The 25,325-nt window shown below is 41.0% G+C and overlaps 1 protein-coding gene across 3 annotated transcripts in view; it reads left to right on the top strand.

The window, feature by feature from the left end:
- Window positions 1–880: 880 nt before the first annotated feature.
- Window positions 881–25,325, top strand: part of AACS (acetoacetyl-CoA synthetase) — a 44,241-nt gene continuing 19,796 nt past the window's right edge. For all 3 annotated transcript variants that reach the window (XM_050906482.1, XM_050906481.1, XM_050906483.1), the window contains exons 1-6: window positions 881–1,063; window positions 4,386–4,489; window positions 9,037–9,157; window positions 12,178–12,291; window positions 20,860–20,957; window positions 24,789–24,903. In XM_050906482.1, the coding sequence (XP_050762439.1) occupies window positions 946–1,063; window positions 4,386–4,489; window positions 9,037–9,157; window positions 12,178–12,291; window positions 20,860–20,957; window positions 24,789–24,903 (670 nt within the window). In that variant the 5' untranslated portion in view covers window positions 881–945. The remainder of the gene's footprint in view (window positions 1,064–4,385; window positions 4,490–9,036; window positions 9,158–12,177; window positions 12,292–20,859; window positions 20,958–24,788; window positions 24,904–25,325) is intronic.

Genomic DNA, 25,325 nt, shown 5'->3' with positions numbered 1-25,325 from the left:
AAGACATTTGTCAGCGGGGACTTCTTCAGACCTCTCCGGGATAAAAAAAAAAATAATAAAGCGGCGGTAATTTTGCAGAGATCCGTTGAAAAACGCGAAGCGATGGTTCCTCCCCGCTGCCGACACCGCGTTTGATGACCTTTAGAGGTGGCAGGGACCCAAGCGGCGGGTCTCGGGTGTCCGGAGCGCCCCGGCGGGGCGGCTGCCGGCGGTGCCCCGACCGGCCTCCGCGGGCGGGACGTGACCCTGCCGCCGCGGGCGCCGCAGGACACCTGCCGCCGCGGGGCCACGGGCGGGACCTGCCGTTTAATCCTGTTACAACCCGGTGGTTAAGCAAAGTCCCGCCGCGGGGTTCCTGTCAGGGTGGAGACCGCTGGGTCGGGGCTGCCCCGGGGGGGGGGACAGGACGCGGTCACTCGGCGGGAGGGGCCCGGGCGGTCGCTGCCGCCCGAGGTGAGAGACGGCCGAGACCCCCGTCAGGGAGAGGCCGGGCCCTGCCGCCGTGAGGGGCCTCGCCGCAGTCCCTGGCTCGGCGGTGCCGTGGCGGAGCGCCAGCCGCGCCTGCACCCCCCATTCATCCCGCACCGATCGCGGCTTCCCCCGCTCTCCCCAGGGAGCCGGAGGGGGATGACCCCGCCGCCCTCCAGCCGGGGGAACCGCTGGGGCGGCGGGGGAGCTGAGCCGGCCCTCCGCTCCTTCGGCGCCCCGCCGAGCTCACCGCCCCCTCGGCGGGCGGGGCGCAACGCCCCGCACTCTTTTCTCTCCGGCGGAAGGTTACGGAGTGAGGCGACTGGGGAGGGCTCGGCGGCTCTTAAGGCGTGCACCCGGAGGAGGGGCCTCGCAGTCCGGGCTGAGGGGCCGCAGGAGAGGGGTACACTATCGGCTCCCCACGGGAGGGACGGACGGACGCACGCTCGCTCGCTCGCCGCCGCCGCCGCCGCCGCCATGTCCCGGGAGCCCGAGATCATGGAGTCGCAGGTGATGTGGGAGCCTGACACGAAGCGCAACACCCACATGGATCGGTTCCGCGCCGCCGTGGCCAGCAGCTGCGGGATCCGCCTGGGTGAGCGCCGGGCGGGGGCGGGCGGGCAGCGCCCAGGCAGGGAGGCCCTTGGGCTCTGCTCGGGGCCGTGCTCTGGCTGTGGGGGCCGGCGGGGCTCTGCTTCCTCGGGGCTGGCCTTACTGCGAGCCTGCGGCAGGGCTGTGGGCCGTCCGTCTGTCCCTACCCCGGAGAGGGGGGCAAGGTGCCCGTGGGGTACCTGGACGCCCCCCCCCCGGGACTTGAGGGAGCAAAGTGGTTCAGGCTGCGAGTGGGATGCTCTGCTTGTGCCTCAGGCAGAGGCCTCCGGTGCAGCATCTTGCTTAGTGTGAAGGTACGTGCTGATGGGAAATGCAAACAGCCTTATCTGTTACTGGTACTGCTGCTGGATGTCAGCCCTGGCAGCGTTGGTGTTGGTACCTGCTGTGTGCTCCTGACTGCTCGTGTGTGTAGCTAAGGTCCTGCTTGCAGGGATTTCCTGGGGTGAGTAGCAATACTGAACTGACTTAGTGTTATAAGGGGATGTGGGAAGGAGGGATCGCTGCCATCATGGCTGTGAGGTTAATGTAAGCCTTAATATGGTGTTTTAACAACATATGTGTGTGAGATTTGAGTTAAGGCAATGCTCATCTTTGTTTATGAAGAGTATGTTTTTGTAATATTTAAGTATGCTGGGGAAGTGAAAGGTGATGCATAAGTTGGTTCAGTGGTGGAAGCTAAGGTTTTTTTTTCTGTGTGTCTGCCTAAGCTCTTGAACTTCAAGCTCTGCTTTATGCTCATTCAGAAATACCTATATGGCTGTGAATAGGTGTGCAGTCCTTTGACTTGGAAACAACTTGTCAACTTTGAATGTAGCCCTGCTTTGAGAAGGGGGTCGGACCTCCAGAGGTGTCTTTCAACCCAGACTGTTCTGTTTTTCAGTGACTGCTAACTGTAGGTGGTGTCTCCAGGGTATCAGGAGTCAGTGGTGCTGACTGTGTGGGTGCATTCACATCACAAACCAGGTGGACTTCAGTGCATGCGGGGGTCAAACCCTGCAGTTCTGACTAGCTTGTTTTGTACTGTTCTCCCTAAGTATTTGGGGACCAGGTTGCTTGTGTAGCTTTCCTGTAATCATTTGTCTGATGGGGGATGGAGGGAGTAGCTCTGGCAAGGGGCCTGATGAGTTTCAGTCCAGTACAAATGTGTCTGTGGTATAAGCAGAGACATTCTGCAGTAGTAGCAATGTACCTAAGTGCTTCTAGCTGTTCATGTCTGGAAAACAATTATGCACCTTGATTGGGAACTTACTATGTAGGCAAGCCAGGTCATTATTTTGACTGCTGGGGGATTTCCCATCTGAACATGAATGTATAGTGTCTAACTCTCCTACTACATAGGAAGCAAGTTACTACAGGGTTTTAGCTAACTTCTGAGTAGAAATGTCATGTAACTGGTACTTGTATGATCAAGATTGAATGCAGTTTCAGCTGAGCTGCCCATGTTTATGGCTGTAACAACTAGAACTCTTCACCCCATTTTTAAGTGGCTATCTCCATTCAAAAGTAGATTCCTGTGCATATATAGAAGCCTTTGTCAAGTTCCATTAGATTTGAACCGATGTTCATTGGTTGGTGTGCTATTCAACAACTAAGAATGGATTCTTTATGTAACATTAAGATGTGGCCTGACTGAGGAGAGCTAAGGGCAATATAAGCCTTTAAACAGCATGGCTCTGCCCAGCTCTGAAAAGTTAATAACGATGCAGTGTTTAATTGCTGAATAACAGGCCTGTCCCCCAAAGGATTTGCATGCTAAAGCTCATTTGAGGACCAACTGCATAGACAAGACAGAACAAACTCTTCATATTGTAAGAAACCAAATTAGTGGTGACTTGTAGCGTTTTGCATTTATCAAAAGATTCAGAGCATGTGGTGCCATTGGTTTTTGAAGGAGGAGATGGAAGCTTGAACTTTCCTTTTGGTAGAGTCTTATCCCCACACCAGCTGATATGCAGTGTACAGAATAGCGAAGAGTAACTTGGGTGGAGTGTAAAAAAAGGGTGTGTAGGAGGCTGAGATTGAGGCAATATGTAGGCAAAAGCTGAGTTATGGAGAAGAGTCTTTGCTATTGCTTCTCCTATGTCAGTAATACCTAGGGAGCAATCTCACATTGATGGAAGAGATTGAGCGGAATAAGATGTGGAAGAGACAGGCTGGGTGGGGAAACAGCTGTAGTGATCAAGTGTAAGTAACAGTGTAGAGATGGTTTTGAATGTTTTTTCTCTTACAAAGCTGGAAGATGCCCTCCTTGTAGAAGAGGATGCAAAGATGACTTCTGAAGCAATCAGCTGGATAACAGGATGACAAACCAAAGATAATTGGAGAAAATGACTTTGAGTGGTTTAGCTGAAAGCATCAAATAGGAAACACAGTTGGCAGAGCAGGAAACTGTTACTACTGTCACTGATGGCAGATATTCATATTTAATTTGGCTGTTGGCACAGCTTCAGACAGCATGGACATGACTTGGGAATGTCACTTTTAAGCTGGTGATGAGGCATCAGCTTCAGTTATTCATACCTAAAACTGTTTTACACACTGAATTTCAGTATTTAGTTTGAATTGTGGGTTTTTTGGTATGCATTCCTCAGGTTACTTCATCTGTCTCACAATCGTGTAAGGCTTAAACTGCTCATGTCCATGTTTTTAATGCCAGGTCATGATTTTAATATCTAGCTAGTAAACATCTTGTTTCAATTCATTCATGCTGTTTTAGCATGAAAAGGTAAGCTGCAATCTGTCAGACCCCTTATTTATTGAGGAATAATGCATGCTTCCTTTGTAGTAGTGCTGTTGATATTACAGTTAAATAAATGAGTGCATCTCATCTCTGTGTTACCATGCTATCAGAGGTCTTTGGTCCTGGACTAGAACCATACAGCAAATGTCTCTTGTCAGGAAGACTTATTGATCTTTTGCTCTATGAAAGCATCATATTGATGATATGATAGTGAGTGGAAGTGTCAGCAAGCAGGACTGTGTTCTGCTGTCTAATCTTCAGTTTCACTCATGGGGGGTGTAGATGTTGCAGAGAGTTATTAGAAAAGGTCCCTCTCCCTGTGGTGACAAATGGCTTGTAACACAGTCAGGTGAAATGGTGCCATCTGTTCAGGTGTTCAAGTAGACTCTTTCTGTTGATGCTATAGTCACTTGCCTTCAACAGAAGTGGTCTACTCTGTGTGATGAGTTTTATCTTACTGGTTGTTTTAGCCACAAATTTTCTTTATCTGGGATATCCCTAATTGTAGTTTGTCTAAATTCCTATAATTCTCTGCATAATGCTAACAGATATTTATTACTTCTAGCCAACTATGATGACTTATACCAGTGGTCAGTGGAATCCTTCTCAGACTTCTGGGCAGAATTCTGGAAGTACAGTAACATCGTATGTTCTCGCCTGTATGATGAGGTAAGTGTGTGTTTATCTTAAACAGTCAAGTGCAGTGCAAAGGGTAAATAAACCAGTTTTATGATCAATCTTTTGACCTGTTCCTGGAACCTTTGCAAGTGATACGAAGAATACATCAAGTGTATAGTCCTGGATTTCCTTGTGTGGTGGATGGTGGTGTTCTGTTACTGGTACGCTTTAGGACAGTGAGATCCTCAAGTTCTATTGTCCTAAACAATTCTGCTGTAGTGTCCTTGTGGTCATGTGCTCTCATGTACCTTGGCAGTCCTGGCTGCTTGTGAGGAGTCTACCAATATACTGCCTTCTGCTTTAGGATTATGCTGGTAGAATATAGTCTTGATTTTTTTAAATGCTGGCATGCAGTCAACTTCATGCTTATGTTCCCTGAGTCAGCTTACCTGATAAGCATGCCTATTCCACTCTGGTTTTGTAGAACTGGTTATGGAAGTCTTTGCAATCAGATGTAGGCTTGAAATATCTCTGAGGGAATGGTAGCGGTTGAACGCAATTGCAGGTAGAATACCAGACCATGCCACAGTGTTGCTTTGAGATAAATGACTTTGAAGCTCTTGCAAATGGAGGGCAAAGCTGGAGCCCTTGTACAGTCCTGGTGTAGGATATCAACATCACCCTGCAGTTTTCCATCTGAGGAAGATGATGGACTAATTACTTAAAAAGCTTGATGCAGAGGAACCTTCCTGGGACTTAATAGAGAGAGGACTGGACTTGTATCTTAATCCTGGGAGGCCATCTGTTCCAAGAACACTCAGAGTACTGGCAGTTCTGCAGAGGGAACTGGTAAGTTTCTTTTGCCTTTTCCTGTCTTCGAAATTTCTGTGCTGCATGATATGATAGATCAAGTGGTTCCTCCTGCCATGAAACTGCATGCTTGAGTGTCTTAATGTGACCCACCCTTTAGAAGAGTGAATTCGGCGAGAATGTAAGAACTAGCCTGCTTTTTGAAGTATGCAGTCAGAAGACTTTAAACACAAATATCTTATTTTTTCTAGAGATGGTAGTTCAAAATCTGGCCAGGTTGTATTTGGATACTGTCTTATTTTCTCTACATATTTTATGCTGCTAGCAAGGCTATTTTTCTGAATTTCCACGCAAATGCAAATTGTCCTGAGCAAGTAGTTCAGAGGAGCTATTTTGCACCTGTGTATCTGTACTGAGCAAGCTGGATGGTAGCACTTGTTCTCTTGCCTTACAGGACTGGTACTCCTGGAAGTCTGTCCCTCCAGACATCACCAATGGCTGATGAACTGGAAGGGAAACTGAAGCAAGCAATGGTGGCCTAAAAATGGATGTTTCCTGAAGATGAGAAGCAAGAAGATGGGGATGTCTAGGAAGGCTTTAACTAGACTACTTGTGAGCTTCTAGGTCCCTGCATGCCTATTTTACAGCGGTCTTGCTGTGATGTGAGATCTTAAAACAGGAGAGGTGGTCAGCTGATAGACAAGTACTGCAGAAGATACTTGACTCGCTCTTTATGGGTATTGCTGTTTGCCTCTAACTCTTTCTCAGTGTCAGCATAGTGTCATCTTCAAGGCTTGACTCCAGCTTTGCTGAGCCTCAAAGCTGACTCGCTGTTAGTCCTTACCATTGGTCCATTGCTGTATGTCAGGGGGAAAGGCTGGTCACAGTAACTGAGCTGTTTGTGGTAGCTAAAGAGCTGAAAAGTTTGATTTGAAATGTCTTACAAATTGATCCGTGCTGCTTGTTGGAAGTAAGCATTATGCTTTGAGGAAAATAAAGTTTTTCATGAACCAGAGTTGACTCCTTTGTTCCCAGCCAGTGAAACAGCTTCTACTTTCACAGGTCATTCTAAGAAAAACAATAAAGTCTTGTGTATATATAACACAGGCAGCCAGTGTTTTATTTAAACTTAGTAAAGATTTTAAGTATTTGATGTAGACATGCTCATGTCACTCTATAGCAATTGGTATCCATGTCACTTCTGAAAAGAGCAAAGGTACTTCCAGTGTACAAAGCTATACTGGCATGGCAGCATTGGCATTGTTATGTCAAGTTAAAGTAGCTGTTGATTTTAAATGAGGAATGTAGCCTAAACTTATTTTTCTTTTTGCTACAAGAAGCACCTGACAGCTGTTGTTCCTGTGGAGGGGCTGCTTTGAGCATTCTGATAGTATCTGCTCTCTAGCTTTTCATGAGGCATGCTATTTTGCTCTTCAGGTCATACAGAACATCACGTGTACCACAGTAAGGCAAAGATTATCTGTCTCATGGTAATGGTGAGATTCATTCTCAAAGGTATAGTCTTTGCTTAGGGTAAGCAGAGTCTCTGGAGCATGATGATGCATGGTTGTAGCACAACTAGCAAACCACTTCAAGGAGTAGAAATGCAGTAGAGGTGTGGACAGGATATTGCTAATGGGATGCTTATTTGTAGCTGCTGAGGCTTGGGAAGTAGTCACTGATTAGCTGCTCTGAAGAGCAATTGTAGAACAGGAGCTGGTGGCATAGGAGCACAGCTGATACTTGGCATGTTCACCTAACCACACGAATTGGCCTTGTATGCCTTAATGCTGCTGTGAGTAGGAGTAAAGCCTTACTCATTTAATGAGGACTGCAGTCAGCAGTACTGTAGACTGCACTTCTTTCCCTTTGCTGTAGTCTTGCTGAGCATTTATTGGGACTGTATGAAGTGAAAGGCTTGTTGCAAAGCTCTACATTTTTATAGACTTGCTAGAACTGGGATCTTCCGTTAAAATAGCAGACCTTGAGTTTCTGTTGCTTGCTGAGAACTTGCCTCTAAGGGAGAGATCAGGTTGTTCATATAACAAAGTACCACTACCAAAGAGATTGGGCTTAACTAGGAGTCATAGGTGTTACCTGAGTAGAAAATAATGGAGCATCAAGTATGTAAGTCAGCACCTTATGCTAGTGGAGCTCTTTGAAGGGGTCTTTCACCTCAGGAAGAAATAGGGTTGTATTAGATCTTGTCCTGGAAAATGCTGAAAACATTCTGTTCACTTTTCTTCAAGCAAAGGAAGTCAGTAATGAGTCAGTTCTAAGAGTGGCTTCTAATTACTGCAGTATATATGTTGGTAAAAAAATATTTCTGCAGCCTGAGTTGATAAACTGTAAATGTTATAACTCAGTTCTAGCTAATTGTTACGAGCAAAGAAACCTGCTTGAGTTCCCATTTTTAGAAACATTTGAAATAAAATAATACAGCAGAGCACTTCCACATGAGCTTTAACTTCTCTTATAAAAATTAATTTTAGGATTGCCTCCAGTAATATACATACACTGCACATCTCAAAGCACGCAAATACTAGGTTTTCTGGAATGGGAGGTTATTTTGAGTTCTACTGGGCTTTCAGAAGAGCCTTTTACTTGGTCTGAAAGCATGCTTTTTCTGTAATGCATGTGCAATCCATGAGAGAACCTGAGGATATAAACTGAAGCTTTCAAAAACACAACTACAAAATGAAGTTTCAATTTAAAGATTACAAAATACATGTACTGCTAGGCAGCTGAATCTCTAAACACTGGGGCATTTTGGAAGGAATTTACATACCTTTGTGGCTAATGCTAAGGGGCTCTTTACCTCTCGCTGTTATTAAAGGTATAGTCTTAACTGTGACTTATCAAGGGGTAATTTAATATTTTGAGGCTTAATTAGTTCAAGGTGGGGGGAAGTTGTTTCAGCTGAACATATTTTTGTGACTTTTTGCATTGCATTTTTCAATTCTTTGCATGTCTTAGTCCTAAATGGGGAATTACTTAACATGGGCTTATTAGGTTGTTGGACCCTCTTTTTAGAAAACGGCAAGTGAAGGATGGGAGAAATGTGCACTCTCACGGTTTGTAATACAATATTTGTTAGTTATAGAGGTTAGTGGCAGTACTTCTGCACTCTGGATGAAGCTGTGGAGTACTTAAATGTTTACTGCAACTTAATCCTAAAAAATGGAGAATTGGAATGAAAAGCTTGAACTTCTTAGTTACATTTGACTATACAGTTCACTTACTTGGTCTAGGGTTAATTTGAATTACCATTGTCTAAGTTCCTGATGTTGGTCTCTGTACCTTGTGACTCATGCTGGGGAAGAATGGGTATTCACACCTTCCTATGCTTTGATTTTTATCAGAGGGACACTGGAGTGTATGGCCTGGTAGAAAGCTACAATACGCTGTAGCTCAGTCCATGTTCGGGATCTTCCCAGAGGCAAAACCTCAGCGTGCACTGTGGTTTGCGTTTATCTTGTGGTCTGGATGCAGTCATAGTGGTTTGCTTCACTTACGTATTTGAGGCTGGTCCAAAGATAGAACTGTCAGCAATGAACTTTTTCTAGTTTTGTTGTAATGATGTCTTTGCTTGTGACAGTTGACAAATAATTAATCTTTCCAGGCCTGCAATTACAGGATCTAGTGTCTGTTTGCCATCTGTAAGCTTGGAGAAATGTTTCTTGCCTAATAGAGTGTATAAAGAGCTTGGAATTAATTAGCTGATTTCTGTACAGTGCTCTGAAAAAGAAATTATATTACAGTTTTCCAGGAATGTATTTTTTTTTCAGGTGGTTGATACATCCAAAAGTATTGCAGATGTCCCGGAATGGTTTAAAGGTAGCCGTCTGAACTATGCAGAAAATCTTCTGAAGCACAAGGACAATGACAAGATTGCACTGTATGCAGCAAGTAAGAAAGAATTAATGGCTTGTATTTATTTATAGTTCACAGGACTAGGCCTTAGAAACAGCTCTGCTTTTTATGAAACCTTGAAATAAACTGGCTTGGGTGAGGAGAAAAGAGGAAAATAAAGTCAGTAACTCTGCAGAACCTATGATACAGCTCTGCAAAAAACAGCAAAACATGCTATGGGAATATAGATAGTTCTGAAAAGTCCTTGGCAAACTAAATGAAGTTTTCTTAGAATGTGCTTAATTGCAATTAAGGTAGCAGAGATCATGCTACGTTTAGCATCACTCAGTATTTGAACTATTACTTCACATTTGTCATAAACACTTGCCTAATGCTTGCCTTCAGGAAGTGTTTTGGCACTGTTGCTTGATACTGTCCTTCCCACCCTCTTTATATGCCTTTTGTCTTAGGAATACTAAAGACTACATGGGGTGTAGGTAGGAATTAACTCTGCTTTTGACAATACAGAAAGGAAGGACAGTTATGTGCATGGAAGACTTGGAATTTCACTTTTCTGGAACACTAAAGCTCAATCTTTTTTGTTATATTTTTATTTTATGTATTATATATTTTTCTGTTATACTGGAGAAGATTTAAGTCTAGTAAAATCTGGGTATACTCATAATGAGGATTGTAATGTTAAGACAAAGTCCCTTCCCTGTATCTGCTGACTTTGGTAACTTTAAAAAATGATTCTAATCTCTGTTAGATGGGATTAGCTTCCGTGCAGGTGTGTGAGTACTTCCTTAGGGAGTTGTATTCTGAGCTTCCTTTTTGCTGGACCTAATCCTTATCATAAGACTGACCAAGCAGTGATGCTTCTTAATAGCTTAACAATAAACAATGCAGTCTTACAGCTCACTAGCAGAGAAAATTATGCAAAACTAGGGATTGATTGTGTAGGTGTTAAAAGTCTTAGTTTTCTGATTTCTCATGCATAGAGATCAGTTTTTGAATTACATATGTATTACTGTTGTTCTGATAACTGTTTAAAAACAATGTGAGACAACAGAATCATCTTCTGGAAGCTTACTGCTGAAGAAGGAAATACTTATCAGTTGCGTTTTACTGCTTAGAGGTATTGAAAGAAACCTCTGATCTTATATATATATATATATCAACTACCAGTTTTGGTGTAATAAGAATTGATCTGGTGAGGTCTCATAGAAATGAGGGTTGTAACAGAAAGCTGACTTCAAAGTGATGAACTTACAGCTTTCAAATTTTGAGATCATTAGAAAAGCTTCTTATGTATTATTTAATGGAGAAAAAAATCAATGTAGTTATTAAATACATCTTGTGCAACAGCTGAAAGCCAAACGCTAATTAGTAAGTCAGCTCTGAATGTATGTAGAATTGATGTGATTGATTTGTTAATGCTAAAAGCTAAACATGCAACTTGAGAAAAAGTGGAGTTAAATACTTTCAGTTCAAATTATTGAGGGAATTATTATCAACTTAGTGAATTATTTGGTTTGACATGTGATTACATTGTCCCTGTAGATCGTGTTTCTTGTTAGGAAGTCATGGGTGTACTGGAGACTCCCTGTTTTGTGTTGCATAATCACAGGTGATGATACCAGAAGGAGCAAAATTATTTTCCAGTTGAATACTGTATCAGTGCTGGAGTGAACACATTTACTTCTGTGCGGTGAACAGACTTCCACCTGCATTTCTTTTCATGACCTTCTGCTGTATTTAATCTTCTTAAGATCTCTTAAGTCAGAGTATTTTTTGTTAACCCCTCGCTGCTAGGTCAGAGTGCTGTCTTGGGAACCTGTGTCAGGTTCGTGTATTCACTAGGGATGATTCTGTGGGAGCACTGTGGGTGTAATAGAGCACAGGAATGTAAATGTAACTTTCCTAAACAGTTTCACTTGTCACTGGCTCCCACTGTGAATCTCTTATTTGTGACTCCCTTCTTTGGGGGGCCTTAATCACAGAGGAACATCAGAGTCCTGTTTCCTGTTGTTCTGTGGGAACGCAGAATCTGTCGGCAGTCCCTGCTCAGCTTATGAACTACATGTTATGTTGACTTCTGTGTTTTTTCCCATCACAACCTGCTCTCTTGTTCCATGGAAGTCCAAATTTACTGGGATGGAAGTCTAAGAAGGCAAAAGAGTAAAAAATACTGTTCCCTCCTTAAGGAAATCAGACTGATGGTAGCTGTACTGCAGGACTTGCTGCAGCAGGGCATGCAGTACATTTTTGTTGTGACATCCTTGGCATATGTGTTTTCATAAGAAGAGCTGGATACTGGAAACAGGACAGGCCAAATAGTTTGCAGGAGTCACATTGAGGAAGTACAGGAAGGGACCTTTAAGATGACAAACTTTGCCTTTCATAACATTTAGATTTGTTCATTTTGTTTCACCAGTGATTTATTAACAGCTTATGTAACATCTGACATTCAGTACAAAAATGAAAACACCCTGCAGATCTTTTCAGAGATGAATGGAGTCCAGTTTAGTTTATTTGCTTTGTGGTATGTTGGCAAACGCACATGTTTAAAAAGCATATTGAAAGTCAGACCTTAGTAACTATATGTGCATGATTTTCTAGTCAACAGTGACTTGCCATAATAAAACCTAAAGTTGGCCCCTTGATGCTGCTTCCTAGACCTAATGAGAAAACTGAGCAAAAAGGGAAAATGAGGTTGTTCTTTCCATATTAGAAAGTAGCCTTGGTAAGTGCAATCTATTTATCATGAATGTTCTTTGAGAACATACCTTTCTCCAGTGAATAGTTTGCATTTTTGCAGATGTATGTTCCTGTCTTTAAAAAGGTCCTGGTGCCTACTGAATGAATACTACTGATTAATACTTGATTCCCATTAAATAGAAAAGCTTGGTACAGCATAGGAGGAACTTGAAAAATGAAAAGTATAATTATTAGTGGAAACTCTTCTCCTAAAATTACTTCGTATTGTTTTTCTTCCAGAAGTAGTTGTTTGTACTTGACTCTACTTATATTGCAATGCATATAATTTCTGACTGGTTGTTTTAATCTTTCCTCAGAGGAAGGCAAAGAAGAAATCTTGAAAGTTACTTTTGAAGAACTGAGACAAGCTGTAGCTTTGTATGCTGCAGCCATGAGGAAGATGGGTGTAAAAGTAGGAGACAGAGTTGTGGGTGAGTAATGTGGTTTTTTTAAAGGACATGAGGTGAAATTTTTTTGAAATATGCAAGTGAGTAGTCAGGGTTATAGAAACATGAATACGAAATACTATTTCACAGAAACATTCTAAAGAAAAGACTCTTATGCTGCTATATTTACATTTGTATGAAATACACTTCTAGAGGGCAGGAACCCGGATTAGCCTGTAAGTTCTCTAGTACTGGAGGGGGAAGGAAAATACCTCATAGCTTCACTAAGGTCTGCTTCATAAGCCCTCCGTGGAAGCAGAAGTGATGGAGGCTTCGCATCTAGCAAATTCACATGGGGGCAATCTTGGAAATTACGGTCCTGGGTTGGTTGTTCTGGTGCAAGTTGGCAATTACTGACCCTACAGCCCCAGGTAATACGGTGCACTGTGAATTGCAGTTCTTGAGGAATGAACTTGTACTACCTTCTGCCACCGGTGCTTTTGGGAGTAGTGTCTTCCAGAGAATGGTGGTAGTGAACAGCTGGTGAGCAGTAACTTTTCAAGTCATGTCAATGCAGAGCTTAGTAGTTAGAACCCTGTGATCCTTTCAGTAACTCTCAAAATTTTCTGGAGTAATATTTCCTGTCATAAGACTGTCATGCGGATTTTTCTATATAAACAGGTTTTTGTCTTGTGAACAGCTTGTAGAGTATACAGTCCAGGCATAGAAAGGAGTTACTCAAGGTGGCCTCAGTCCATTTATTTCTAAATTGCTAGTTTTCATCTTCCAGCTGAGCCGCTTCAGCTCTGTACTTCATGTGCTCTGTAACATAAGCTCTTTAGTTTTGTCGGTGTAGTGCAAGTCAAAACTGCAGTATCCTTGAAGCTCCTTCACTCCTATCTGGTAGTTCTGCTGACGTGTGTATTCATCTTACTACTGGAATCACATGTTCTTTGGGCAATACTTGGCCATTATCCTAAGTATGTGTAAATTCTTATATGATGCAAACCCGAAGTGATGAAACTATTTGGTTTGTTTTCTGCATGTTACAAACCAGAACTCGAACCCATGTCTTCAAAACCAGAAGGGTATGCATTATTATTTTTATTAAACCCACAAATATGACTTGCAAATGTAAAATATACTCGAGAGCTCATACTTCATGCGTATGGTATGAGTATTCTACGGAACTGGTAACTGAACATTTAATTATCACAGCTGATGGCTTGTTTCTTTACGTGGAATTAGAGCTAAATCCTTAATTTGGGTATGAACCATCCAGTGAAGTTGGGAAGGTTTGTCTGAATGAAGACTAAGTTAAGACGCTCTAATTTTGTCTCCACTTTCATATCTGACACTGTCACATTCATATCTGACAACTTCTTGAGGAGCGTCAGCCTCTGTCTGAAACCAAACTAATGAATTGGAAAACTTACACCTCTACAAAGTTTGAGTATTTAGAACTTAAATGTAGTGTTTCTTACTACCTGTCCCATGATGTGTACATCAAATGGTGAAAGTGGGTTGTGTGTATTTTAAAAAGTTGCCCCAAATACATTGGCAAAACAATACATAATTATGCATGTAACTGGAAACTTGGACATCATGAAACCAATCAAAGTCCTAGTCAGGCTTTTGTTGACCCCTTTTAATGCTTTCTGTAAATGTTGTTTGTCATCGTGAAGTACACGGCATGCACTCTTTTTTGACTTTTGCAGTGAAATTTCTCCTGATGTGTACAAAACAAATTCAAATGCTCTGTTTTGTAGACTGCTTGTGGGGATTTAATACGCTATTCCTTATTGTTTTATAAGCAAGTAAAAAAAGTCATAACAGGGCTCAAAACAGTTTTTCCATATGTATTGATGGTTATGCTAAACTGAAGGATTAAATCTCATGCATAAGTGGCAAAAAAGGGAACCCTGTACCAGTTTCAGATCCCATATGATGAAATGTGTTGTGGGAAAGTGATGGACGATGAAGAGGAGTAATTACTGGATATGTTTTCATATTTTATGTGAATGAAAACTCTGTGTGTGTGAACACACTACATTGGGAGAGGACAGTAGCTGTACACTTGTGTAGCAACAGCTGTAGCTTTGGTGTGTTCCTGCGAGTAGAGATCTGCTATTCTTTGCTGCTGTCCTAATTCTCAGGTTAAAGTCAGTTTCTTAGACTTTACATATGGATGTCTGATGCTAAATGACAGGTTTTTAATCTCTGGGAAGAAAATACTGCTCACTAGGGTAACAGATGTAATACTAATGTTTAAGTATGACCAGTTGCAGTCACACTTAACGGGAACATATATTCTGAATTAAGATTGAAGAATTTTGTCTACATGAGATTGTTTTGTGTTCAAAGGTGCGAATTAAAGTCCTCTTCACAACCTGATTATCACTGCTAGAACTCTTCTAATCAAAACCAGTTAGAAATGCTACGTTTGGGAAAAGACAACATATGATGCTGTCATTTTCTGCTCATCTTGAGCAGTTCTTAGTAAGGTATACTATGCAGGGGAAATGTGCTCTGTAGCTGGAGAAAACATGCTATTGAAATATAGCTGTAGTCAGTGGTGCTAATAATTAAGCTAATAATGCTATTATAATTTTAATAACAGTTCCTTTTAGTTAATGACTGTATTTTGCGTAGCACAACTGGAGGCTGGCTGACTCTTGAATCTTGTTTGTCATTTTGGCAGCTGGCTCACCTCTTAAGTTAAAAAGCATAGTTGATACTTCAAAAAAGAAGGTTGTATGAATAAAATAGTGTGCCTTAGATACCGCTTGTTTTTATTTATACACGTTTTTTACATGCTTGCAGAAGGTAGCAATTCCAAGTTTCTGTTGAAAATTCATCCTTAATGTCAGGGCTTCCTTCCACAGAAAGGGTGGGATTTTAACTGTGCACTTTCTCCTGGTTTTGGGAGAGAAAATGTGTGCGTTGACTCCAATAGAAAGCCTGGAAGGATTTTTAGTGATTTCAAGAGGAGGCACAAATTGCAGTCTCTGGCTCTCTGGTGGTGGTACTGTTATTAAAAAAAAAAAAAAAACAAACCCTAAACCAAAAACAAATGAAAAAGGAAACAAATACATTGAAAATACAATGAAAAACACTGTTTGGATCCCAGCTCCCTAAATCTCTGAAGTTAAGCTCCCATCGTTTGAGTAAGCTGCAGCTCTGTTTTCTCCCTTGGCCTTTTTGTGCATTTCCTGAGCAAAAGTTTCCTGTCTGGCACTTCCACAGCAGAGACCTTTCTGCCCAGCTGCTGTAGGTACCACGTATCCGTGCTGGGCCCCTTGAGCATTTCAATAGCTTAAGCATGTCTTTATGAGCAGTTATAGCTTATTTGTGGAAGCAGGCTTGCATTGCGCTTGGAGTCCTTATAAAGCCCCTTACTTTTGATAACAGAAGAGATTAATGAATCTAGGCAACCTCTTCGTTTCCTTAATTACAGTACGTTTTTCGGCTCAGGTAGAGCTTTTTAAATTATCAAGAGTCTTCACGTGCTTTTTTCTTCTGGGCAATTTCTCACATTCTGCTTTTTTCCACTCTGCCCTCTTACCCTGGCCAGTGAGAGACTCTTTTCCTTGTAATCTGCAGTCAGATGAACTGTATCAGCTCCCATCAGTTGAGCTGTTGCGCAGTTCCCCCTCCTTCCCTTCCCCTGGTGCCCCCAGTCCTAGACTCCTGATGCTGACAGATTGCTTTGCCTTGGGCAGCAGCGCATATCTAGGGAGAGCTTCCCTGTGAAAGAAATCCAATGGGATTTTTAACAGCAATCCAGCTATTTAGAGTTAGATATATATATGTATTTTTAAATTGGGTCTCAGCTTCTTTCATATGTTCCTCTCGTATGCCAGAGGATATTGGCAGTCCTTGGAGGAGCTAAACTGTAACATCAGTCAGAGGTTGAGGCTGTGGGCTTTTCTCCAAATACCAAATTGAAATGGGGGAGAGATGTTAAGTGTTGGGTGGGAAAGTTTGAGTCATACACCCACTTGTGGTATCAAAGATCAGGCTCTCCAAAGCTTGCCAAAATCTACTGGGACCTAACTTGTTCCGAAATTTATAGCAGGTGGCGGAAGGAAGGGTGATTCTTCATGTGGTTTATAGCAGTAATACAGGGCATGCTTTTACTGCTTCTGAAAAATCAGCTTTTAAATAGAAGGGAGATATTTTATGAATTTTATTATAGTTGCCTAACACCTAGTCAGCCTGCCAGGTTCTGATGCCCTTTGTTGCCACTTTCTCTTAAAATCACTTAAAATCTTGAGCTGTTAGAATTACACACAAGACCATTGTTTTCTTGTGACTTTTGTCTCCGTGGTTTACTGCCTCTAAGACAAGACTACTTTAACTTTTCATTATACTTAACATATCCCCTAGTTTATTCAATACAATTTATGGTTGCATCATGACATAATAGTATGTTAAAGTTGGAGGTGGGTGATTGTGGGCGGACAAACAGCAATGTCAGCACTTTTTCAGCTTAATTTCATGCTAGTCTTCCCTTTCCATCACTAAGGCGATAGCACTTAATAGTAAACTTAATGGAAGCAGATGTGTGGTGAAACACAGCTCTTCTAAAGATGTCTTGCAATACTGTCAACAGTTGGAAGAGACAGATACAATACTTAATGCAAGCTACACAGATCCACATGTGAAATACTCCCACTGGCTATCTGTTAGGCAAATAACAATGGCTGCAGCAGGAATAAAATAAAACTGGGAGTGTCTGTGTTTTTCGTCTCCGGGTAGGTTGCTTCTATTATATCCCTGTAGCCAGCTTTGTTCTATTACAAGTCAGCAGTTAAAAACAAACTAATCTTCCCCGTGTGTTCACACAAAAAAATCCTCAACAAAACATCAATGAATTACATTGTTTAAAGCTGATATTTTATCTATAGTAACTGTATTAGCCCTAGTTGCTTACGTGGGTTTTAAAGCTAGCTTTGTAAGAAGATTAGCATGTTACTAATAGTCTCAGGCCACAGTAATGTTAGGTAGGATGACCACTTTAAAATCCTGCAGGAGTATGAAATGTTATATTAACATCAAAAAGAGAAATTGGAAGTCTGGTCTCTGAATTCCCTCTTCTGTTTGAGAGCTGGTGTAGATCGATAGTATAAGCCATTGAGAAATTTCAGTTGCAGCTCCCTACTTTCCTTCCTCCTGATGCATTCTTTCAAGGCTCGAACTAAATCTTTGATGCAGAGTCCAAGTTTGGTTTTTTTCATTCAGATGAATACGAATGTTTGGATGCCTGTTTCTGAGTACACATTTACTCTACTCTGTGAAGGCATTAGATACTTGCAGGGAATGTGTTCTCAGTACTCTCAGAAATGAGACTTTTGACATAGTTTCCAGCATGATTATACCAGAAATTTTTAGACTACAGTTTTCACCTCTTCTGTTGGTAAAGTATTGTAGTGTAAATGAACAAATCTAAGTTTAATCTCAGTGTATGCTAGATTAAGTAAATAGCAATTGACAGAAAATGCTGTCCTGAGCAGATCAGGCTGTAATTGCCTCTTAAAAAAATCCATACAGTGTTTTTAAAATATCACTTGTCCTGCTTAGAGATTTGTCACAGGTTTTATGTCAAAGTGAAGCTTTTATTTCTTTGTCATTATGGAGATTTTATCCATACTTGTGAGTCAGGAGGAGTGCTGCTAGGACCCTTGGTATGTCATACTCTGAATTCCTAGTTGCTAGGTTCCCAACTCCTGTGTTTTGAGCCCTCTATTCAATTGCTTTCTGGTTCACCCAAAGAGGGTATGAAGATCCTCCTCTTTCTAGTAACAGAAGGTAGTTTCCACCTTTCCTACCAGCTTCAAGAAAGGGGTAAGTTAAGATACAGAGATAAGAGAAGTACCTTCTGTAGACTTTACCCATGTTGACAAATGCTAGTTTTGATCCTTAGCTGAAATACCGTTATCAAGGAACATGGAGGCTCTAGTTAAATATATGAACAAACATATGATGAATATTTAAATTAGCTGTACCATTATTATTCTGTAGTATAGAGCTGCTGTACATAGGTCACTGTTCTGTGGCCCCTGATGTGAATCCAGCTAAAAAAGTTGGATTTTTCATCCTCTTTGTCAGCAAATTCCTTTTTACCAAGTTTTAGACGCTTATGGCCTGTGTCAGCCTACTGAATGCTTTGAAGAGTCAGTTGATATCTCAAGGGGCACAGTCAAATGCAGGGAGTTTTACATACATGGCAGTTGCTGTAATTGGTTTGCAGAATCTCTGATGTGAGAAAGGGAGAAATAATTTTTATTTCTGAGAATCCAGTTTTAATCTGAAAGACTGACAGGAGAAGTAGTTTGTGTCATTTAGAGTTGGGAGCTGTCGAGAGAAAAGCAACGAGTTCTTACATTGCTGTGTTTGGAGGATCTCTTTCCAGAATAGAACCACATTTTTATTCATAATACCTGGTGTTGGGGATTAGGACAAATACACAAAAATCTCAGTGAGCAAGCAGGCTGACTGCCTGCAATGATCGGGTAAAGATACAGAAATGCGGAGTAAGTTGCCTTGCATGTTTCATACCTTTTGGCAGTTTTGGCTGATACCCTCAAACTCAAACACCACCTCAAAGCCAACTGACAAATGAAAGTAATGATTTAATTGTCTGGGTCACAATAATAAGCAGAGACTTGTGTTCTTGCCTTGAGGGCTTTTGTAGGAGTGGTGAAAAGGAGAACTTGCTTATAATAGAACTGATGCTTGTAAGCTGTGGCAAGGTAATAACTGCTCCAAAGCATGAAGAGACATCTTTCAGTTTTCATTGCACTCTGGCCTCCTGATAATCCCATCCAAGAAATGCTCAGTGGAAATATTTGGCATCACTTAAAAAAGAACTGCGTCCATCACACAAAATGACATTTTAGTCTGTTCTGGTTCATGTATTTCAAATTATTGTTCAGGGAGGAAGATTTCTCTTAAAAGAAAAATCACTAAAATTTTGGGATACTGTACCTTGTATCATAAACCTTGACCCTAAGGGAAAAATAGCAAAATAAATAATGCCTTTATGGGTGTGAGGTTTTGCTGCACTTTATATACTTAAGAACTTCAGTGAACAAAACATCACAAACTGTAGGCAGTTCTAGGGAGTAACTTATATCTTAACATGGTATGAGGTTTTTATTCACAGTTGTGGTTTTTTCCAGAAATTGTTGGGATTAAGTCATAATGCTGTTTTCAAAGTTGGTACTCCCAAAAGCACAGCAGCTTACAGATAACTGAAGTGCTCAAGCTGGTTTAAGAAACTGATTTCACTGATTTTTGAATTGTGAAGAAAAATATCAGTTTAAGACTTACTTTTAAAGTCTACTTTTTACGAAGTTGAAAAAGGATAGATTTTTTCAAGCTGTGTAGACAAACTGGCAAAAATCAAGCTCAGTACCCTCCTACTTGATAAAGTTAATGTAACAGAAATTGCTACTAAGATCTGTGATCTCAGTTCCTGTCCTGAAAAGTACATCCATAAATACCTTTCTTTGAAAAGTGCCTAGCACTAGTGGGTTTTTGCTGTCTGGTAGATACTTGTGGAGCCACCTGCAACTTGCACTGCAGTCCAAGATCCCTCAGTGCTCACTGGTTTTGTTAAATGGGTTGGAAAGCATTTTTATTGCTGTTTAAGTTTGCTTTCAAACACTGAATTCTAAATGTCCAAGTACTGCAATTAGGCCTGTCATGTGCCTTTAAGTACTTGGACATCTTTTTGGTTGCTTAAGAAGGATGATCTGAAACTCCAGATCTTTGATCTACTTTAGTGTAGTTTGTGAATTTCAGTTGCATGTTTTCATTTGTGGGTTGGACTCTGATCACTTGAGACTCAATCTCAGCCACCCAGCACCTTCTGGAGAGTTGCTTAAATTGAGCCCACTGAAAATCTAACTTTCTTGACATTTTCTTCTATATGCCTTGATAAATTGAATTTAAATCTTGAAATCTTGCTGCAGGCTAATGAGATAAACCTGAAGAGCTACATTTGTGTGGGAATGTTCCAGGGCTAGTCCCACTATTATTGCCTTATCAGCTGAGACACTGGTTTTGCTTGTTTGTGTTTAAGATTCTGGCAGTGTCTACCAGACAATGTTTAGCTTTGTAAAGCTGAATCTCTGCTTTTTAGCTGAGTACTTAGAATCTTTCCTTCCAGATACTTGTTCCTTCTCTAACGGCTGTTTCTACAGACCTGTTCTATTCCCCTGCATAGTGCTGTATTCTTAGTCTCTGTGCACCCTATTCAATCCACAAACTTACTCTATCTCCCAGTTCTTCTTTTCAGCATGCTGCCCTCTTATCCTGAAAGTCTCATTAATTAAACAGAAACATTTGTAAATTGGGAGTAACCTTGTAGATATAAAAACTGATATGACTATTTTTATAAATGGAATTACTTCTAATTCCTTGTGTAACTGATTTGACTTTGAAGGAGGACATTACAATTGTGTGGAAAACTTTAAAGGATGCTTCAGTCTAGGATTTTTCATTTTTATAATCTGTTTAAACTGGCTATTGTATACATTATGTTTACTGTAAGACTTGATATTTTTTAGTTTTCTTCCATCTCTAACCATTCAAATTCTGCCATAGGTTACTTACCGAACAGCATTCATGCAGTGGAAGCAATGCTGGCTGCTGCAAGTATTGGTGCTATCTGGAGTTCAACATCACCAGACTTTGGCATTAACGTGAGTAGCCTTATTGCGTGTTGCGGAAAAGCTATCACTGTGTTTCAGACAGATGTGAAGGTGGTAAATTAAAGTGGCAGATAGATTCTGTTCACTTTAGTCTTACTGCCACCTCCTGGCACAGCCAAGTACACCAGATTTTTTTTCTAGCTACTACAAACTGAACGAAAACCCATGCTTTCAGTTGTCACTAATGACTTTCAGCATAGTAATTTGAGCATTTTTAGCTAACTCACTGTTGGGATATTTTCAGGTGGAATCCACAGTCTTGATGAGCTTTTATTATATTAAATGTGCAAATAAGCAGCAATGCAACAGAGTTGTCTGGGGCTTGGCCCGCCCTTCCCAAATCTTTTTCCAGGCTGCTTAGCCACACTCCAGTTTCTTTCCTAAGTAGTCCCTTCCTCTGCCTCCTACATGGGTAAACTGAGCAACACCCCAGTTGGTCTTTTCCAGAAGGCTTTATGTTTGCCAACAAGGTGAGGAATTTCAGGCTAATATCACTAACCTGTTTAACTCTCTTTAGTGTAGGAATAAATGCTGTGTGTAAAATATGGTAAAAATTATCACGGTATCCAAGCAGACGTTACAGTGTGCCCTGGAAGCTTTGGGAATATATTCTGCTTTCTTTGGAAAGTCTTTAGCACACATCATAAGCAGCAACAGATACAAATCACTTCTAAAATGGAGTGTTGAACCTTTCTTCTATATAAAAGTTTGCATGAAAGCATTTGGAGAATGTACTGTTTGTACATTGCAGAAGACAGAAAATACCAAAGTTTTTAGGTAATACATACCTTCAATCTCAGTGTTCAACCCCAGTAACTGGTTAAATGCATGGAACTGTCATCTCTGGATTAGCGCTAGAGGGCAGCAGCACTCCACTTTCTTATACTTGAGGTTGTATCATTGGGGAAAAAAAGATTTAAAAAAATTACATGCTGTAATGATCAATCTGTTCTACAAATATTTTCTGCTTGCTCAGAAAATGACAGTATGGAGTATTTTCTTTGCAATGTGATTTGATCTCTCATCTGGGGGAAGATTGTTCATTTTGCTTGCATTACAGAGAACCGGTATGTTTTCTGTCCATGTTGATGTGCTGTTATTTTCAATGCCCAGCTTTAGTTTTTGTGATAGTTTTTTAATGAAACTTAGCCTTGGAGCAGCAGTGCCATGGATATCATTTATTCTCCTTTGGCTTGGCAGCATGTGTTGGCATGAATTAAAACCCTAAAATCTTGAGGGAGATCAGCAGAGGTCCTCGGGGATATTGGCTTCCACCCTAAGGAAAAGATATTTCTCCTTCTGTGCAGTTGCATTAGTTCTCTTAACATAAATGAAGATTTTTGTGTTTTGGGAAATAGCGTAATGTTTTCAACATTTCAAATCCAATTGTGTATATATGTTTTGTGAAGCTTAGAAATGTCACTTTTCAGAACTGCCTACACATTGCAGGCTCTGAATGCCATACATCCAAAGACTTCGCAAGTGTTCAGGAAGTCTGCTGTCAGAGAACCAGTGAGCTCCCTCCCACGCAGAGTGCCACTCTTGGCAGCTTTTGCTTCATTTCTCTAGTCCCTGTTATCCATTTACGTATATTAATAGGAAAGTGGTTCTTTGGCCTGTGCATAAGAAATTGTTGGATATGTAAGTTTAAGAAGAGGCTCTGCTCTTAGAACTATGTGAGAAACCTTTGGTGAGCCCTAGCAAAGTCAGTGCAGCTCCATTCATGGGGCCCTGCACAATTTTTAGTACTGGATTTGAGGCTCATAGACTAGAATGAGCCATATCTGGTATACCTGAGCTTTTCATGAAAGCAATTCCTTGCTGAGCCATCTGGTCGGATTAAAGTTCCAGTGTAGCAATTACACGTTCCATCTGTTTGTATTGCCTTTGTATCATACCAGGCTGCCCTGTGGGATTTGATCCTGCCAGTGCTAATGAATCCAACTGGGTGTGTTAGCAGGGTTAGTAAGACCCTGAGAATTGTAGTCATCTCTATTTCTGATTCACACTTCTCTTCAGATTTGATTCTGTTAGAGTACCCTTAGTCCTCTCATTGGTCTTCATTTTTAAACATCAGGCAGCATGGATATGGAGTATGTATGCTCTGTGCTCAGCATGAATGTGTATACACACAAGCACGCTGTGTGTAATTTGGCTGCTTGGTCTGTTATTTGAAAATGATACAAAGAAGTAGGTACGATAACACACCTGAGAAAGCATGAAATTTGATTTCATACTCCCTTAGAGAGTAACTTTAATCTATTAATTAAATCTACATTTCTGAGTTTGTTAGCTAATGCATTAGGGATGTCTTGAAAACCTCTTCTGCCACCAAAACAGATTCTGGTGATTTTTGTTTTAAACTAATTGATAAAGTTAGGTGTCAATGCATCGTCACTGTATTTTCTTACGATGTGAACAAGAAAAAGAAAATGCATCTTTGCGTGATAGGAGAGAAAGCTGTTAAGTGACATTCAGCAGAGACAGTTGCATATTGATATTTAGTCGTATTCCTGTACCTTACCTGTGGTGTTCAGTGAGCTTTCCTAAAAAGACAACATGGAGAAGTTGTCAGGACAAGACCTCTGTGGTTTTGCAGTAGGCTGTCTTGCAACCCTGACCAGCCCAGCTTGGAATGGAGGAGTTTAATAGAGATTAGTTGATTGTGATGTTTTTGCATTGGTCTTTTGATTTGGTGATAACTTGTCTCTCATTTTGGCTGCAAAGTAGAGGACAAAGCAGGAGACAGCAGAATAAAGAATGCTGGGAAGAATAAGCACATGACTGAAGTCTGATTTTTGCAACATGATTTAGCAGATTGTTCTTGAACAGTTAGCTGACAATTTTACAGTATTGAGTAGTCTTGTAGTTCTTAATGTTTCAAGTAATGTAGCTAGAGAGGGATGAACATTACTGTATGCTGAGAGCTTTTACTAAAAGGATTTGCTTCTTGCTGTTGAATACAAGAAGATCCATTTCTGGTAGGCTGCTGCATGCAGTGTACAAAAAAAAAAAGGCCAGAAGGGTTTTTCTCTCAAATGTGATAATAGCTATGGTAAATTCCTGAAAACAGCGTAAGCTGGAGGAGACATCTGAAAATTTAGCATTTGAATGTGTCCTGCCCCAGAGGTTCTAAAGGAGCTGTGGTGGTAGTTTGTTGGTAGTATGTATGTACGTGTGTTTTCAATATCTAGTTGTTCTGGTAAAAATCAGTGGTACAGTTTCCTTTGTTAATCATAGCAGAACAAAGCTGCCAGTTCATGTGAAGTGCAACCTTGCCATATGATAAATGCATTTTCCAGAACACTGGTGTTTTTCAGTTTTCCCCCCATGCAGACTACCAAACTACAGGTACATTGTCAAAGCAGCATTGGGGGCAGTTTACAAGGGCATGTAGGACTCCTGTCTGCATCTGCAGGCGGGTGCTTTGTGGACCTTCAAGTAAATTAAGTGCCTAACTCCTGCTCACATCACAGGTGCTTATCCTCTTTAGATGAGTTTGTAAGTCTGATTCTCAAGATGAATTTTTAACTGCTTAGATAGCTTTGTGAACTTGATCCTTCAGTAAACGATGTTCTGTGATCTGTGGTCATTTTATCTTTGTTATTGGTTGATATATTTGGGGGTCATGAAATAGATTGTTACAAACCTGTTGTACCTTGAAGATCTTGGGGGAGTGAAAGACAAGCAGGCAGTCTTTTAACAATTCTGCTAATTCCTGTTCTTATTCCTTGCTTGAATTGAGATTTGCATTTAGCATCCAGTGGGTGTTCCTACTGCAGCAATTTCATTTTTTTAACTTGTTTTTCTCTTTGTCCCTAGGGTGTACTGGACAGATTTTCCCAAATTCAGCCTAAGCTCATCTTCTCTGTTGAAGCTGTTATATACAATGGCAAAGAACATAACCACTTGGAAAAGCTGCTTAGTGTGGTGAAAGGTATTTCACTGCATACCATCTAGTCTTAGTTATGCTGTAGTTCTGTGAGCACTCAAAGCCTGCACTGCCACTTAGTGACACATTTGACTGGTTGTCACTGTCCTTCCTCCTTTACGGTATCTCTGTGGCCACTTAGAATTTCAGAACTGATTTGAGTAAAAACTAGCCATCTTTTGTGTAATTCTAACAGTATTTTGCTAGCTTAGCTTTAAATATATCATCATAAATTAGTCAGCAGTATAAGTCGGGGAACAGGGACTGATACTGGGCTTTTTAAGCCCAAATGAAGTGCTGCTGAAGACAAATGAAGAGATACTACAGCACTAAAGCTTGCAGATTTACACATGTATTTTTAAAAGGCTGGCAATATTGAGGAAATCATATCTTGGGTAACAGTTTAGCCTTTTGCAGTTTCTTAACAT

Source organism: Gymnogyps californianus, chromosome 16 (assembly GCF_018139145.2).
Source record: "Gymnogyps californianus isolate 813 chromosome 16, ASM1813914v2, whole genome shotgun sequence".
Taxonomy (NCBI): Eukaryota; Metazoa; Chordata; class Aves; order Accipitriformes; family Cathartidae; genus Gymnogyps; species Gymnogyps californianus.
The sequence above is the reverse complement of the archived record's forward strand: the minus strand, read 5'-3'. Positions and strand labels throughout refer to the sequence as shown.